This window comes from Manis javanica, chromosome 2, assembly GCF_040802235.1.
Source record: "Manis javanica isolate MJ-LG chromosome 2, MJ_LKY, whole genome shotgun sequence".
In the NCBI taxonomy this organism is placed as follows: domain Eukaryota; kingdom Metazoa; phylum Chordata; class Mammalia; order Pholidota; family Manidae; genus Manis; species Manis javanica.
In genome coordinates this window covers 137,861,601-137,881,498 of record NC_133157.1, presented here as the reverse complement: position 1 = coordinate 137,881,498, position 19,898 = coordinate 137,861,601, and the positions used below count along the sequence as shown (strand labels likewise).

At 34.0% G+C, this 19,898-nt stretch overlaps 1 protein-coding gene across 1 annotated transcript in view; it reads right to left on the bottom strand.

Moving 5' to 3' along the window:
- Nucleotides 1-19,898, bottom strand: part of SNTG1 (syntrophin gamma 1) — an 832,887-nt gene that overhangs the window by 36,163 nt on the left and 776,826 nt on the right. The window contains exon 18 of the mRNA XM_073229494.1: nucleotides 6,188-6,298. Within this exon, the coding sequence (XP_073085595.1) occupies nucleotides 6,188-6,298 (111 nt within the window). The remainder of the gene's footprint in view (nucleotides 1-6,187; nucleotides 6,299-19,898) is intronic.

Genomic DNA, 19,898 nt, shown 5'->3' with positions numbered 1-19,898 from the left:
CCTGTATAAATTGTTCTCCAGTGATGAGAAGAGTGAGTATATGGATAATAGACTGGCCAAAACCAGCTCGTTTCAACATGGGAGGAGAAATCCACCCAACTTCACCCCAAAATCAATTAACATAGTAAAACCACACCTCTACATCATTAGCATAATAAAAATTACACTTCCCCATGCCAAGACAGTTCCTGTGGGGACCAAATATATTCAAAGCTCAGTTTGCCCCTTGTGAGGCTAGAGCAAGCTGGAATTCCAAATGAACTAAACCTGTTCCCTTTGAAATCTAACTTCACTTGGTGAATATTCATCTCCCTTTAGATAAAAGTGTTCCCTATTGTTCCCTCAGGGTGACTTCCTCTGGATCTGCCCACATCCCAGTACTCCAGGGTGTAGTTTTGCTATTTTCTATTATCTTGTTTTCCAAATAGACTCTTAATGCACAGCCTCTTTTTGTGTCTGTTTTTAAATTATTTCTTTCAATGAGACCAGGGACACATATCTAGTAATGATCCCCTTTTGGTTATTTAAATTGTCGTTTTATCCTTGGATTTTGAAAATTTTTAGATATGGTTTGGTTTTCTCTACTAATCAGAACTCAGTTTTTCTCTTTCAATCTGAAAACTCATTTATATATTCAATTTAGGGGGATTTTTCCATAGCTCTTTTGCTTGTTTTTCTCTTCTTCATTTACCTCTACTCATCTTAAATTCTAGTTATCCCATCAGTAGACTCATAGACCAGTCTTTCATCTTGCATTTTCCATATTTTATTCTACTGAATCTTGGGGGAATCACTGCAGCAATAGTGTCTGGTTTGGCTGTTTCCATTCTGCAATACAGTTTTTATTCTATAAAACTTTATGAAAAACTTATTCTAATTATGATATTCATAGTTCATAAAATCACTACTTATTATGTTTCATAAGTTTTAAAAAATTATCTGCAAGTCTTTCTAAGCATTCAGAGGAGGTTACATATTCTACTAAAGGGAGCTAATCTTATGACTGCTGAAGCTGACAAATTCTGTGACTGAGGATGACCGAAAATGTCTTATAAAGAGAGGCTCCCACTGTGTCTAGACATCCTTGGGGCACTCAGAGCTTGACCCACACTCACAGTGTGATCTTGAGAATAAACCCTTTAGAATCTCCACCTCAGCACTAGCACATGAGAAAGTAGGGATTGACTAGCCCACAGACTCAGAGAATTTCCAAATGATTACCCTGACAGTAGAGCTAGAGTTCACTCTCAAGCCCCACTAACTAGGACTGCCTATTTGGAGAAGTTCACTAGAATCTCTTCCACGGTACTTCCTTGTCTCTGTTTTGGGTTATGGGTTCCTCTGTGAATTAATCCCATGTTTCTGGCTTTTATGCTGTTGACACAAATTCTTTTTTTTACTTTTCTCTTCCTATCACTTTCTTCCAATTTAGATATTTTTGAACATGTAACAGAACTATGTTGGTATTCTCAAGTCGTCTAAGAGCACATGTACTCTTAGTCTTACAACCATGGGATTTAATAATCTTCATCATACATTGGAGGATGCTGAAGCTGAGTTTGGATAACTTACCCCAGCCAGCAGACATCATAGTTATGTGCTAAAACCAGAGCTCAGTAACTATTAAATTCATATTCTTACTACTACAGGGCAACAGATTATTATAAAAATTAGATAATAAATGGTACTTAAACATAAACTGAATTATATGAATTTAAATTTTAGTGACTAAAATTCATTTAGTTTGTCTTATTTACTTAAGGTTAGGACAAGTGAGATAATACTTATTGTCTTCATATCTTTACTCAAAAGTGTCCTTTATGTTTAATCTAAAAATAATCTTCTCATACAATATTACTGATTATAAGAAAACATTCACGGAAAGTTTCCAAGGTCATGCAAGTTTTACAATGTACTTGTAAAAGTACATTGAGATTTCTTACCATGTAGTTTTCAAAACATTTCTCAACATATTGCAAGTAGAAATCATTGTCATTTTAATCTTTTCAAGTTAATCTAGTCATAAGAAAGCATATGTTTCTAAATTAATTAAATTTTCATTAAACATTTATGGGATTTTATGTCACTGATTTTTTTATGAAAAAATATTTAGTGTTTCTTCTCTTTTATAAGACTAAATAATTTCAGGAATATGATAAATATTGGTTTTGTTAAATATTTATTTATAAACTATTAGTCATATCAAGTGATTTCATGCTGTATATGCTTAATAATGACATCAAAAATTGTATATATACAACTCACTTTTTTATAATGCAAAATTTTCAAGATCTATGACCAAAATATACAGTTCTCATTTACTAGGTATTTTTTGTTATTGAGATTATTTTCCACTAAAGGTAAAATTTAATTAGCCTGTTATTTAGATTGTGCAATTAAGAATGTGCAATTGTCAAAGATCATACACAGCTATAAATTTAAAGCACAATGGGTGAGGAATTTGGAAACAGTGGGAGGGACAAAGACAACATTTCACAACTACAACATTTTGAAAAATGCTAATGTTTGCAATTTACTTCAAAATGTGTCAACATGAGATGGATTGGTGGATGGACAGAGGGATGGGTGGATAGATGGGTGATAAAGAAGTATAGTGAAATGTGAATTGTAGAATTTAGTGTGAATATGGGTGTTCTCTGGAAATTATTTTAAGTATGCTATGCATTTGAAAATTTTCCATAATAAAATGTTGAGAAAAGTGCTTACAATACTCAACTGTAAAATAATGATCTAGTATGTTTTAACAAATTATTATTTTACTCCCTATGGATAAATTCACAAGTACTTTTAAATTCACACAGCTTTAATTTTGTCTCTGATGACTTGGTAACTGTTTTTGCTTTCACCAGAAGTCATTTTTCTGATATGTCTTAAGACAAATATTTCTATAGCATTTTATTTCTGTTGAAGGAAAGTATAAATGAAACCAAGATGACAAAAAAAGAAAAGAAAACAATAGTTAATCAGAATAAACAATTCCACCCACAGTTATACACATATTAAATGTCAAATGCTTCTTCAGCTTGTCCAACATGCACCTAGACATGGACTTTCTTAGCCCATTCAGATTATGTTTACTTGGTGAATTTCATTTGCCTAGATTAAAAAGAGATTGGGGGGAGTACTAAATAATGGTACCAGGAAATACTAAATAAACCAAAACAGAGACTGTTACTACTTGCCTGCTCTTAGACAGCATGAGGCTAGGCCTTAGGAATACAATATACTAAGATATGTTCTTTGTGTTCAAAAGTCCTTGAGCTAGTGGAGAAGGTGTACTAGTGAACAATGGCCATTCAGGATGTACATCAATGTTATGTTGCACATATATGTGGAGAGAGCAGCACAGAGAGAGAGACAGAGACAGAGACAGAGACAGAGACAGAGGAGTTACATGATGTGTATGGGAAGTTCCTGGTCCTCACTTGGAGACAGAGACTGAGGACAAACTTCCCACATTGAAATTTTAAAAATGAATAGAAATTAACCAGACACAGAAAAAGTCCAAGGCATTTGATAAATGACAGTTATGGGTTATGGTTGTAAACTTGAACTTCCTAATTTTAATAAGGATATCAAGTTTATATATGTTAAATAATCATCTTTACTGACTTTTCTCCTAATAATAATAGCTGCTATTTTTTAAATACTTTCTCTGTCATTATGCTAGGTTCTTTAAAGATGAAATCATTCATCAGTGATTTATTGAATGCCTTCTATGTGCCAGGCAATGGGGATATTTAATCTTATATTTTTCCTGCAAGGAAGTGGTTATAATTTGGTGATAAATTGCCCCAGGAACATAGCTAAGAATTGATGAAGATGAAATTTTACCTCAGGGCTATCTGATTCTAACTTTCCACTAAGGTGATGTTCTAACAGAAGAAACATTGAATCCTCAAAAGACATCACCTTTAGCAATCAACCAACCTTCTGATACATGAGTCCCAAAGTACATGCTGATGTTCTCCTTGCTGTTCTCCTGTGATGGTACTTTTGACTATTGCTCATTAGATGCAATTATGAAGGTTGTAAAATAGTTATCAATTGTGCTAGTTTTAATTTTTGTACAGTTTCTATGATGTCAGCAGAGGTGATACACACCACTATGGCCAGACAATTATAGAGCTGAATTTTGACTGGTTAGTGCCATTTGTTATCAAATAGTTTCCCTATTTACTTTGGCATTTTCAACATTATCATGGGAGTACTATTATTCTCATTTTAAATAGAAGGAGATGGTGACTTTAAAAAAGTTCAGTAACTCACCAGTGGTCATTCTCTCTCATTTGAAACTGCTTTTCCTACTATTCAAAAATTGCTGTCTTTAAGTTTAAGAAACACATTCAATTAATATCTTGTGAAACTAGCTTTAAATGAATGAACTTACAAAATACTGCCTTACAACACTGTAACAAGAGTACATAATATTTAGAACCTGACAGGTAACTAGTAACTAGTAAAGTATAACTAGCTGCATATATGTTGCATTAAACTAAATATTATAGTTTGTTGCCATTTCATTGCATTTATCTTTTTTGATTTATGTTGTCAACTTAGGATTTGTTAGCACATTAAAGAGTATTAGAAGAGAAGTAACTTATCAAATGTACTGCTGTCAGCAACTAGTGATGGAGGTTCCACATTAGCCAGAAGAATATATAGAGATAACAGTAACATAATTCACCAGTGTCAGAATATGTCCAGTGTTTTCAAAGTTGAGAAATCTACCAAAAAGGAAAGATTAATTTTGGACAATAGTAATGCATTTTGTTTAACACTCGAAACCAATTTAAAGGGCACTGTAATTGGCTGGCTGAAAGGACATTGTCACTCAGTAGTGTAGTCAAAGAGCAAAAGAGGGGCTGTAGCGAGATGGAGAGAAGGCCGCTCCACAAACTCGTCTATATTTAGGGAAAAGGCGATGATGGAAAGGTAGAATTGAGAAGTCTGAGGCAAGCTGAAGAAAGGGAGTGAATGAAGTCACCAAGGCATTTGTCTAAGCTGGTGGGGCACAAATAAGGCAAGACCATGTGAACACCAGTGTGTTAGAAAAATGAGTAAAAAGGAGCTGAGTCACAGTCCTTCTTTAAAGAAACTGCAGGGTGGGAGGACCTAGTGAGATGGGTCCAAGGACAGACGTAAGACAGGAATGGGGTATTCTCAGAGAAGCTCGGACAAAACACTAAGGAGTAAAGTGCAGAGAAAAGCACGAGCAGAAACATAAGACAAGGAAGGAGTCATCTGGGTAAAAGGAGAGTGAAAGCATCTGCTCTGAATATAGGCAGCGTTACAGGGATGCTCACTAGACTAGAGGAGAGGGTCATTCCTGGGAAGGATTTCAGTGCCAGGCTAAGATGTTTACCCCTGCCTTTGATAGGTACAGGTCTGGAACAGAATTATAGTAATTTTAATCCATAGTTGAAACATTATATTGGGGTTTGCATTTCCATGGAATTAATTTTTCACCTTGGTGTTTGTTATTTATCCTTTCCTCCACACTGGAATAATAAATTTACAATTCACTCTTACCCAAACATTGTTATAGTGAATTTCATTCTGGGAGAATAGAAATAATTCAGGTTTTGAATATTTACAACTATATGTATTCATAAAAAGAAAGGTAGTGGGCCTTTCTAATGAGCTTAAAACAACATAGTTAATATAATTCAAAATACTGAAAATTTGCATGTGCAAAGCAAAAAAAGTTCATTTGTTAATTTAATTTAAAACATAATGATGGAATTCATAAATAATGAATTGATTTAAACATTTTTTTAGGGATTTGTACTTGTATACAAAGAGGATATAAATAATTATAAAATCCAAATTTTAAAAGTATTTTAAATTATTATTTTGAATGTGAAACCACCGCAAAAATGACTGTTGCAGTTTCAAGAATGTTATCTGAGTGTGACATAAATCTAGTTCTTATGGAATTAAGATTAAGAAATGCAATTAGTTCTGTGCAATTTAAGTTGTGCCTTTCAGTGAAAATTTGTCATTAAAATCTTAAAGTGAATTTATTCTTTTGGCCATGAGGGATATTCCAAGGTAAACAAGAATGTGTGTTTTTGCCATTTTTGGTTCCCCTAATTTTCTCCCCTTTGCTTCTTAATGGCATTAATAAAGTTAGAGACATTTTATGTGATAAATTTGGGCTTACCTTTGCTTCAATTTGTTTAGTATCTGGATTCTGAAACAAAAATTTGATTTTGCTCTTGCCATCATCTGAAGAACCTTTAAGCTGAGAAAATTTATACCTCCACAGTACAGCCTAAGGGAAAAAGAGAAATATACTCACGTCAATACAATTAATGTCTGCTTCAAACTACTGAATAGTTCTGTTTTAAGCAGTGGAATTAATCACATTAAGTTAGCACTATACCCCAGTATTAAAAAGGAAATTAAAATACACATTACAGGCTATAAATTAGTATTCAATATATCATTTGATTTCCAGAAATAACTTTTGTATTGTACTAATGATATAATTATTTCAAAAAATATATACACATGAATCAATTTGAGTATCTTGTTTAAAAACAAGCTCACTTAAAACATGTCTGCAGCACTGAATAAGCAAAAACATCTATTACTCTCTGTTTTTTAATCAATAGAAGTGATTAAGTGATTTTCCTTGAAGCTCAAATATTCTGTAGCTTTGTTAAAATGAAAGATCAGCTTGAGTAATTAGGACAAAAATTTATGTGGTATCCTCATAAGATGGAAGCATCATAAGCACTTCATAGAACTAGGCCCATAAGTCATAGTATTTATAATATCTCAGTCCATAGGATTATCTGATTAAATGCCATCTTCCAATATTGCAGCAGCCAGTTTAGACAGTATGAAATCTACATAAGAACAAAGGCAGTAGTTAAAAATGTAATCATTCACTTATTGTTTCATAACATAGTGCCAAGGAACCCCATTGACAAGTCCAAAGATTCTCTGCTGGTGAGAAGTATGTATTTTTTTTTAATTTAGAGAAAAATTGAGAAGATAGTACAGTTTCCCTATAATACCCCCCACATGGTTTATACTATTATTAATATTCTACATTAATGTGGTACATTGTCAGTCAATGAACCAATATGGGCTCATTATTGTTAACTAAAGTCTACCATTTATTCAGCTTCTCTTAGTTTTAACTGAATGTCTCTTTCTGGTACAGGAGCCCATCCAGGACACCACATTACACTTACGCATCATGCCTCCCTTAGGGCCTGTTTGGCTGTGACAGTGTCTCAGTTCTCTGCCAGACTATCCTTGGCAATTTGAGGAACACTGGTCAGGTATTTTGTAGAATGTCCCCTTTTGGAATTTATCTAATGTTTTTCTCATAATTGAATGGGCCAAAGATTTTACAGAAATGAAATAAGAGCCTGTACTTTTTGTCTATAACCCCAGAGTATATTTTGAGAGGTTTTCATTTAAGATATGTTATTATAGTATGTTTATTAAACTTTTTTAGATGGTACTAACATGATTCAATAATGCATTTAAACATAAAAGCTATGTGAAGAAAAACATGATTTTATATGTGAATTTTGTTTCTTAATACTCTACTTATAAAGTATTTAATAATACTTTGCATCTTTCTATCTTTTGAAATGTATTACTACTTCTCTTGTTTTAACATATGGTCTATTCTGGAGAATGGTCAATGCACTCTTAAGAAAAGTGTACATTCTGTTCTTGTTGGCTGGAGTGGTTTCTGTATGTCTGTTAGACATAGTTGGTTATAATTTTGTTCAGATTCTCTATTTCTTTATCAGTGTTTGGTCTGGTTGTTGATTCTGTTACTGAAAGTGGAATATCAAGCCCTTTGACTACTGTTGAAGAATTGTCTGTTTCTCCCTCCACAGCAAGAGTTTAGCTAAGCTATTCCATAGTATTGTTGTCACGGCATCCATTTAGTTTGGCCAAGTGGCAGGAAGGCACCTTAAACTGACACCAGCCCTCTCAGGTAGGTGCATGCTCTAGACAGCAATTGCAAACATCTGCAAGGTCCTGATAGGACTTCCCCGACAGCCCTTGGGATTGGAAGTCTCCCCTACCTCCCTGCACCTGTGGGCCTTGTGTGTTCATTTGATGAGAACCCCCTTGGGAGGTTTAACAAGACCCACTTTTCTTGTTTGAGTAGACCAATCCAACCCTAGCCTGGAAGCCCCAAAGCAGTGCACCACAGACCCTAATACAGGCGTATGCCCCAGCTCCTGTCTCTCTCTACCTACTCTGCCTTGATCTCCCCATGTGGCCCCTTGAGGCTTACCATGCCCTTCTTTCAGGACTTGTGAGTAATGAACTTCTGTATTTCTGTTTCTCTTGCAGTCTGTCATTGAAATTCAGCTCAGCATCTGGCACCATGTGCTCCATTTAACAAGTGTTAATTAACTAACTCAAATGCTACAATTCTGATAATATTTGCTTAATATATTTTGGGGCCCTGATGTTTACTACATGTAAGTTTATTACTGCTAAATCTTGAGTTAATCCTCTTAGTAACAGATGCTTTTCTTCGCCTCTTGTAACAGTGACTTAATATCTATTTTTTCTCATATTAGTTTAGCCACCCAGCTCTCTTCTGGTTATTACTTGTGTAGAACATCTTTTACATGATTTTGTCTAGGACCTAAAGTTAGCATCTTTTAGACTTCATATAGTTGGATCATTTTTTTTTAAATTTCTTCTGTGGAGAGGGGAAAATGGGAGTTACTGTTTAGTGATTGCAGAGTTTCTTCTATTGGGGTAATGAAAAGTTTTGGAAACAGTGTGAATTAATGAATGCCCTGAATTGCACATTCAAAAATAGCTAAAAGATGGGAAATTTTATATTACATATGTTCTACTGCAATAAAAAAAAATTTTGAATCATTCTGAAAACAATATGTCTTCAGAATCCAATCAATGTAAATGCTAATTAAAAAGCTCACACTTTTAGAAGTATAATAAAATAGGAAAAATAATAGATTATTTAAAAATCATAGATAAAATAAGGATAAAAAAATTATCAGTAATAGAAAAATAATGTCTAACAAATTAATACAGAATGTTGCTCACTTTTTATTTATTCACTAAACACATATGAAATGGCTGTTAATCGTTACAAATTGTCTTAAATGTTTTTTAAAATCTATTATTACACATCATCCTTTACAATAAAATTATCTAGGATAATTAACTTTCTGGAAAAAAATACAATAGTTAACCCTTTATCCCAAAATGTCCTCTAAATAAAAACTCTTATGTTTTAAAAAGTGAAATAATTTAACTTCTCCAAATTATAGGAATACTATAAGATATTACATAAGTGAATATTTAGTAACTTTTGAGAAGAGTTCTAAATTTAGGAGTAATAAAAAATTACATATTCACTATGTACAATATTTATTAACCAAAACAAAAAAAAGTAACAAACTTAGCAGTATATAGCAGGCAGTATGGTAAGTTTTAAGGACAACCTTAAACACCTAATAAATAAAAAGGCAAATAATATTATAGAGAGAAGTTATTCAAAAAAGTGGAAAAACCATTATTATTGTTAATTAATATGAGAACATATTTAATCTCACTAATAATAAAGAAGAGCCAATGTATTAAAATAACTTTTTCCAGACATTAAATTAGTAAAATCACCAAAAATATAACTAAAGCTAACAAGGTTGTATTGAAACAAATATTTGCATAAAGTTGCCAGCGACAATATGAATTTTTTAGGGCAATAATGTTAACATATTTTAAGCTTCATAAATGTTAATATTATTTGATCCAGAAATCCAAGTCCTAGATATTAACTGTAACAAAATAAATTATATGAAAAATAAATAATTACATCCCTTTTTGTTATTAAATATCACAAAATGGAAATTTTGAATATATAACATTAAGATAATGCTCATGAAAATCTCATATTATGTAGAATAATGCAAATAATATAATGGTAAGGGGGAAAGGACATGAAATTAGAAAACTATGTTAGAACAAAGAAGCTTATAAAGGCTGGAGGGAAGGTGCCTGTCAAAATATATCATCTTAAGTAGCTCAGGTCCTGACATTGACCAGCTGTGTGGTTTTGGACAAGAAACTTTATTTCTAGCTTGACTTAGCTGTAAAATGAATGGTTTCCCAATTCTCAAATTACAAGTATAAATTTATTTCATAATATTGTAAGTTGTAATAGTGTAAAACAAGAATTTTCTATTTCAACTAGATAATCTTTCAAGAGAGTAAACAAGATTCAAAAGCTCATTATTTTAAATAGAGTAACAAAGTCACTTTGGCTATAAGAATTCATATTAGAGACATACAAAGGTTTGGAGACCTTTTGGAATATGAAGCATGAATCCGTGGCTATGAGTAAAGTAGTTAATATAATGATTGACAGAAAGATTTGTCAGTTAAGAGGAGTAGTTAGAACAGTCCAGGTAAATCATGTGAATTGGTAATGTTAAAGGAATTCATTATGTTCTATTTGGAGGAACCTGAATCTGAAAATATTAGTAAAAGTTACACAAACCTAAAAAATGGCATAATTCAAGAACTCTTTGGTGGTATCGTTTCTTATGCCAATGTTTTGTTTACAAGATTCTGATAAACATAGAAACTATGTTAACAATATTAATGATGTAAAGGTGAGTGCACTCCACTGCTTTTCATAACATGCTATTTATATTGCTAAATAATGCAACTGTGGGGTCCTTGTAGCTGGTTCTGAGGTGGTCGGATAGGAGAGTGTTGAGATGTGTATGGGGAGTGGACTGTGTTTATTTAACAGATTGTGATGTTCTTAGGAGCAAGGTGCTTATGAAGAATGGAAGGATCAAGTATTTTTTGCCTCAAGAGTTTTCTAATCAGGACTAGAAAGCAAACCCAAACTGTAGCAATAAGTTCTTTATAAAATACATGTAGAATTTTACTGGAAAAGTGAGACTCCATGTAGATACACAAAAGCTTAGAAAAGATATGTGAATTTTTGACTCCATTTTTTAATTCTGGTAGAGTTACTATACAGTGGTACCAGCACTAGTTGCCTGCATGGAATGAGATGAGAAGGACCTCTTGATTATCTAACTTCAGTGCCATCTTCTCCACAGACTTGCCTCATTTCCATAACCAAAAATAAGGTATTTTCCCTATTGTAGTGCATATATCCCAGGAAAAATAATGCATTTTTTGGCAATGCATTGAAATAAAAACAAATGCTGATCTCAGAGCTCTAAGTATAGAAATATAACCCAACCTTTACATCCTACTTAAAAGCCACATGACTTTGGTCAAGATTCCTTATTTATTAGAGCCTGAGTACATTCTACAGTCAATTACAAGTAATAATATTTGACTACCTACTTGAAAGGATTACTGTGAAAATGAATGTACTGATAATGCTCATGCAATTGCTTTATAAACTGCAGGGTCATCATTTTTCTATTAGTTTAAATTAGTTTAGTAGGATTTTTCCAGTATAATATGGCAAATTTTGATGCCAGGAAGCTCCTGAACACAAGTAGTAATGGTGATGATTGGGAGAATATGGAAGTAGAGGAGAGAACTTTCAAAAGACAAATATTGCCTCTTTCACATTTAAGTATGGACCTGTCTGCAGGCTTCTATGAAAAAATAAATCTTTATATTTAGTTTTAAAATTAAACATTTATTTGATCTTAAGCATAAGTCCTACATATTTTGAGGAAACATGTCCCAATAAACGCCTGTAATGATTTTGCCATTCATGGTATATTGTGTACACTCCTAGTTCTAGGTCACGTCATGTGACATTCTCCCTCTGCATCTGCTCCTATGACTTCCTTTTGGTTCTCCTGTTTCCTGCATAAAGCTTTCGGTACGTAATGCCCCAAAGTCAGAATAAAAAGCGCAGCGAGTAGTGAAAGAATAGAATTAGTGGGAACAGCTAGAATTTTGACTGAGTACTTAGACCCTTTAAAGAGACATACTTATTCATTATTTTGTTCATTTTGTTCAAACCCTTTAAATGATGATATTCTCTATCACGCTGCTTACTGCCTCCCTCCAACTCTGCACCCTACACGTGATGCCTGATGCAGCTTTCTCCACAGATCCACACTCAACAGAGAAAAAAAAACTATCTTATCTTTACACTGTCCTTCTTCCGCAGTCCTGCTGTATTGAAATGCTGACTGATACTGGAGTGTAAGTCCTAACCTTGTTCCCCTGATGGTTTAACTCTGTAGAGAACCTACATTTCCCTTAGTTGTGACAAGGTACAATTGCCATGTGGGGCGGCATCTCCCTCTCCCTCAACCTAACTTTCTCTTTCTATGCAGGTGTACTTCCTAAGAGCACCAACCAACAGACCTGTTTCTCTGCCTCAGATGCAGCTCTAAGCAATTCTAAGCCTGTTTGGGCCAGGATTTGTCCTCCCTACACACCCAATAATGAGATCTTGGAGATGGATTATTTGATAACTAGATGGCAACAGAGGTTACCAGCTGGTAGTAGATAAGTAAGTTTAACTGTAACAGTTACAGTCTGTCAGACCCTGTGCACCAGAGGTGTCTGTTCTGGATAAAGAGGCTCTGTGGTATTTATGTTAAGCCCTAGTAGGAGATCACAATCTGGATCTCCTTGAGTTCCACAGTAAAGCTTTGTCATCTACAGCAAAGCTATGCACCATTTTACAGGCATCTATTGGGCCTGGGAGAGATGGACATTCACATGTAGTCAGAGCTGCACATCTATTTGGATTTTGTTTACCCATGAAGTCATGAGGTAGGACAGGCCCATTAAAACTCTTGCAAGATGTAACTGGTCCACTTGGAATCAGACATGGGCAGAGCCAGAGGGATCAAGTAAGCTGCCCAAGCTTCAGTCCAGATCCCCAGATAATCACCATTCTTGGACCTGAATCACTTCATCATCTTGCCAACACAGCCCCATCAGGACAATCCTTTATGGCTCCCTAAGATAGAACAAAAAATGGCTAATATTTGTTCAGAGAGGGGCAGGCTCAGCATGTTGGCATGTGAGGGAATAAGACTGTGCCTTTACAAGAAGCATCTCCATGCACCAGGCTTTGGCTTTGGTGGCCAGCATTTACACGAGGTCATAACATGCTCCTGGTTGGTACAAATGGAACATGCAGGGTCCTTGCTGATAATATTAAGTATGCTTGGACAAGGGGGCTAAAGATGGCTTGTTTTCTTAGGTCCCCCACAGTGAGGACAGTATTCAGTATTTCTGTGTCTGTGAGCCAGACATGCCTGCTGTAACCTGTCTCCTGGAATGTGAGCTGAGAAGAACTAAGCTGTTGGCAAATCTGTCAGAGGGGTCAACAGGGAAACAGAGGAAATCACAGACAGTATGTGCATGACAGATGCACAGGAAATAGAGGATAAGGGGGAGTTCTGATGGGTTTATAGACATCAATCTGAATTCTCATGTGATGGAAATCTTGTATATTGGGCAACTACAAAAAAACTTTAAAGTTTGGTGTCTTTTAAATTTTGTATTACATTCTGTTAACCACAATAAGTTAAAAAATGAAGGTGAGAATATAGTGAGAAGTTAGTGAATTCTAATAACTCAAGAAGTTGATAATGCATATATAATGGAGCAAGATGATTCTTGATGTTTGCCCATCACCATGGGAGCTACAGCATCACCAATCCCATAAACACAGAAAGGCAGAAATTAGCAGATACTTGAAATATTAGCACTTACTTTTTAAAAAGTGTCCAAAAAAGTTTTTATAATATACTTAGGTGAATAAATATATTTAAAGTCATTCTATAAGCATAAATTTTTATTAAGATCAAATTACTCCCCTTTTAAATCAAATCTGCCCATTTTGGACTTCAAGTTTTTGTTCATGTAACAAAGTAAAACTACTGATATTCATTTATCTTCATCAGCAGAACTTCACAATTAAATGACATCATTTGTCTATCAATGTTTCAATTAGAAAATCAGTTAACATAACTTTTTCATTCAATTTGTGAAATCAAAGTAAAATTTTAGAAATTTCATTATGTGTCAAAAATGAAAATATCTCTATAACTGTGAATGCTATCATAAATTCAATTAAAAACTTCAGCCTTGGATGTTATTTGTTATTGCAATGATAATATGAGAATATATATATGTATTGTTGCTAGAACATACTGTTATGGAAAAATCAGTATTTCCCTAAATTAAAACATGAATGCAGCTAAAGTGCTCTTGAGTTTGGTGAATACACCATTCATAACTGCATCTCAATGAGCTGTGTTAGTCTACTGAAAATTATGTGCCAAAAATAATTACTCTGCTTATTAAAGTTTAGATAATTGATGTGCCTCTCAACTTTTCTTTAATGTACCTAGATATATGTTTATCTTTAATTTTTTAACAATGATTTTTAAAGAGAGCGATTTTACTGGCTCACCAATATCATTAAACTTTATTGTCTAATAATATTTTTTTTCACATTTTGGACAGTAAATTTCATGGTTACTCCACTTATTACACCAAGGGACCTGATATTTAGCTAGAATGACAGGGAATGCAGATTCAAGGAAAATGTTTGACTATGTCTTCTCCTCTAATTCCCTTTACAAGCAGCTCTGACACTTCCTACTCACGAGCAGTGGCCACAGACACACAGCATTTTACATTTGGTGCCTTTGCTCACTTGTTTGTGATGATCCCTGCTATGTCTGTGATGCCCTCGGTTACCAGTGACCCATCCTACTCCTGATGAAATGTAGGCTTTGAAAAATCCTACAATGAAAATTTTGAAAAATATGGTCAACTTAGACTGTTTGAAGTACAAGACAGATGGTAAATACAAACAATGCCATAGAATAAAGGCCTGAACAAGTTAAACATGAGAACACTTTCTATGAAGCCATTAGAATGATCTTTCTATGTTCCCTCCTTCTCTGTCTCTGTCTCCTCTCCCCTCTCTCCCTCTCCCTCTCTCTCTCTCTGTTTTATGTTTCCACAAAAAGAAAGCCCTTCTGCTCCTGGTTTCACATTTCCTATTCCCTCTGCTTGAAAATTCTTTCCCCAGCTCCTTTCATACTCTTCCATCCTCACTATTTAGTTCCCACTGGAAATAACATTGCCTCAGACGGCCTTTCCCCATAAAACTACTAAAAGGCCCTTCTGAAGGTCTTCTCTTTCTCAACACCTTGCTCATTTCCTTCACAGGAAAACCCTAATCTGAGGGCATCCAGCTCTGTCCCTCTCCACTAAAGAAAGCTTCAAGTGTGACTGGCTCATCACTGCATCCCCGGAGCCCAACAGAGTAGGTGTTGTGCAGGACACACACAATGAACCTAGGTTTTTGACAGAAATGCACAAAGACAATAAAGAGGGAAATGTTCCTTGTCTTCCCTTTCATTATGTCATGTCACTGGAGGCATGAAATTTGGAGAAATGGAGAAAACATATACTAAAATGAGCATTTATAAATATTGTGAAATTTCCAACATTAGAATGAACAACACTTTAAGGACAAAAACTAATATTCCTGGCTGTTGCAAGCTCCATAGTCTCATATCTTCTCTAAATAACTTTGATCAAAGGATCCCAGTTTTGTATTGGAAAATTCCTGCCACTAGTAGTAATCTTAATTTTTGCTTTTGATGGAGATTAAGTCCAAAAGGAGGGAGAAAAAGAAAAAGAAAAAACAAAACAAAAACTAATAGCAATATACGAAGAAATTTCTGAATATTTTTGAAATCTGGAATTTGACCCAAAGCCTTCATAATAATAACAGACTAGATTTTTGCTTCCCTGTCTTTCCATGGATGACCACTTCTGCTTGATAGTGGAGAAAAAGGAAGTCAAATGTGGTCAAATACATTTGGTGGATCATTAACATAATAAAGTCTGAGGACATTTTCAGAAAAGAAACTATTTAACTCTGTTTAACTAGGAAGCTTTTCCCATGGAATACATTTCAAAAAATAATAAAGATTTGCACTGTACAGTAAAATATTTAATGAATTTAAGTATAGTAATAATGGATTTGAAAACCTTGTTGATTCGTTAAAACATTTGCTTCAACAGAGACAGTGTTTAATTCCACATATTCTTTGAATAATTATATGAAATGATAAATATAAAATACATCTTACATTTATCTTACATTTGAAGATAGTTCAAATATTTTTAAGTGCCTAAAACCTGCAAGTAATTTATATGTATGAAGAAACAACAGCACAGTGAAACACAGCATTTTCAATATTATAGCTATAATAAAGTCATTGAAGATGACCAAGAAAGAAAAGAAATAGAAAGATATAGTATAAATTCCTATTGAACAAAGTGTTTTCAATATTTTGCAAAAGACTCATTCTTCTCTGAGCTCCTCTTTATAATAGACACATTTTATTTAAAACAATACAGGCAAAGAGATAAATGCTAAAAGCCTTGGCTTCAGTGTTGTTTGGGGTTTATAATTTAAGGTCATCATTCTTAAACCAGGGAGTAATCCTTATAAAATGTGCTTACAAATTCTGATCATTCCATGTGTGATTGAATATGAAACACTGAAATATTATAAAGCAGATTATTTCATGTGAAGATAATGATGTTCACAATATGCAATCTAGTATTCATGGTTGATGTTGAATCACTTGATAGGTGAACACATGCACAGATCATAAAATTTAGAAATATCTCATTTAGTGTCTGTGAAGCATGCTTTGTACCTGTCATTGCCCAATGGAGCATCTGTGTTGCTATAATGAATACAACACTGTGCTAAGATCTTTCACACGTTTTCTCTAATTCCTGCATACGCTACGCAGGAGCCAGAGTATTACCATTTTTCCAGAGGATACAACTAAGGAAACATCACACACAGTCATAGTAATTCACAGCTAATAGGTGGGACTCAAACCCACATACATCATTCCCCATGGTTCACATTTCTTCTTTTATCCCAACCTCTTTCTTTGATTTTCTATAATTTGTTTTCCTATATATACCTAACCATTTATTGAGCATGATTATAAATGAACTTTCATTGCAAATGCCTGATTCCTTTCTTAAAATAGAGGAGACCAAGAATTTCGTTTAGTACAGGACATCTAACCAAGGAAAGTAATTTATTGATTTTCCCAACAGTGTACCCTGAGTCACTGTTTCTTCTTCCTTACAGTGCTGCTGCTATTTTAAGCTTTTCTCTCTTTACAAGTGAAAAAAATCCCATAAGCTATTCATTTGAAATCCATTGTTAAGCTTGGCTTACAGCTTGGATATGCCAGTGACCTAGAGAACGTCCCTGCTGCAGACTTGTGTCATCTGTCAGGGAACAGGGAGGTAAAGCTGCTTACAGCTGAGGGACCCAGGTTAGAGATTGGTTCATGTTTGTACAGCATCAAGTGCTCCTTAGATGCCAGCTATTCAAAAATGCAATTCATTAATTACATGTAAATGGAAAATGAAGTTTTGCAAATGATAACGAAAACCTTATATGTTCAACAAAAATAGGCAAAACAATCTCAAACACATCTTTTATCAGTTTACTTTTTGTTTCACTTTTTGCAGGCCCCAATTTCTCATGCTCCACAGAAAAATTCCTCTTTAAAAAAATTGAAACAACTTCTACATACAAAGGTAATTTAAGCACTATGTCATTACTTTATGGGAAATAGATATAGGATATTTTACTACACAGGAGGCAAAAGCACTAGAAAGAACAATCTCTATAGGTTATAACTTATTACATTGAACACATTAAAATTATAAAAGAATGCTTTGAAGGCAGATCTAATTTTACTCTTTCCATAACACCAAGTCACCTGGGATTTGACATTTAACTAATGTTTATCCAGCAATAACTACAAAATACTATTTTTTCCTTGAAAATCGTCTTGATGATTCTTCTAGTTGAACAGGGAATAAAACCTTCCCACACAGCTCTTTTTGCATCATCCTTAAACTTTGGCACACATATCTCTTGCCTTCTATCCCCCAACAAAATTAATTTACAACAAATTTTAATGTTCCCAAAGTGGCCCCTTTTCCTTCCCTTTTTTGTGGGTGGACTAGGGGTAATATTTAGTTGAAACCATGAGAAATATTTTCTTTAAAATGATTTTTCTTTACATATTTTTATACTTTACATTTGTCCTTCTTTCATGTGAAATTTGCCCTAATTACATATATCTTTGGGCTTAAATAATTATATTTTTACTAAAACTAATACTTCAACTCTATTTTAATTGTTTATTTTGTAAAATTGAATGGTGATGATGGATAAAGGGATAAAAATAGAAATATTAAAAGGTCACACAATCAGATGAAAGCTTATGGCTTTCACTTATTTCCTTAGGTGGTATCATATTCATCAATATATTTGTTACTAGCTATTGAATTAATTCTGTGTCCTTAAACTGTGCTTGAGTCTCAACAAAGAGTTTGGAGTTAGTGTCTCTGCCAGACTCAGTTGTAATACTATGAGTGTTATGCTAGGTTATGGCTTTGATTCTCTGCTTTCAAAGAAAGGACATCTAAACCACATTAGTGAAAGGTTTTCTGGATACAGATTTGCATGCAGGGATGATATAGGATGTGAGAGTGTTATGTGTAAAAGCCAGAGTATGGGTTGAGCCACCAAATGCTGGTGGCATGCAGAAAATGATGCTAAATTGCAGGCAGAGACCAGAACATTAAGAGGCTTCTGTATCACAGTAACAGGGATTGTCTTAAAGGCAGTATGAAGCCACTAAAGTAATTTTAAAGACAGACCGTTGACATGGACAATTTACATTTATAAGTATCATGAATCTGGCACTGGTATGAAGATGGAACAGAGAGGGATGTGACTCTGGGTCCTTATAATGCTTTGGCTTCTCTCCGGAAGCACCTGGTCCAGGTCTGTCTCCTTCCTTAGACTCTTGGGAAGAGGGATTATATCCATTTTTGTGTTTCTTTTCATTGTCTATCAATGGTCATGGAACGTAGCTGATGCATAAAAAAAGTGTGTTCAATAAATAAACTGAGAAAGCCTCTTTGGTGATATTTTAGTAATCCAAATGAGAAGAGATTATCAACTTAGTTAGGGGACACCTTCTAGATTTACTTAGGGGGAGTTGTTGAAGAATAGGCACAAAAGAACACAATTCAGATTCCTTTTTGATAACTGAGAGAGACATACAAAGGAGTTAGTTGTAAATGGACACACGGTTGAGACATGTTTAATATGCGGTCTTAAAGATGAAGATGCAAGTCTGAGCTGGAGTTAACAGAACAGAAATTTATTATCAGGTCAGTTGCCTAAAATAAGGACTGAATGAAACTACTCAGTCAAGCCCAGAGTTTCTCCATCAAATACACTTCATTTAAATTTAATCCCCCCAAATGGACTCTATATAGAGAGACTTATGGATATATATTCCCATCAAATACATGGAACATTCAAAGAGGAATATATAGATTTTCACTTTAAGAATTTATTTGGAATTTATTAAGAAAAAGAACAGAAAAGTGTTTCTAAATCTCTGGCCTTGTGAGTTATTTTGTAATAAAGTCATCAATCTGATAAATTGGTATACACAAAGTACTTATTTTAATCATATCTATGTAAAAGTTTTCATAAGAATAACCAAAATCCCTGGAAAATACATACTAACATGTTTCCACACACTTCTGGGTGAGGTAAGCTATCTGTTCTAACATATTAATTTATTTTAAGAAAATATATATACTGTCTGGAAAATAAAAACTGTCATGGAAATTTGATTTTGTTGGTATAAATCTCTTGGATCCTTAAAGTTTTGTTTATTGTCATTGTTTTTTTTCTGGCAATGTGATAAAATTCAGCTATGCTTATATTTCATATTATCAATTCTCTATATAAATTAACTATTTCCTGGTTATTTCTTTTTAACACATGCACC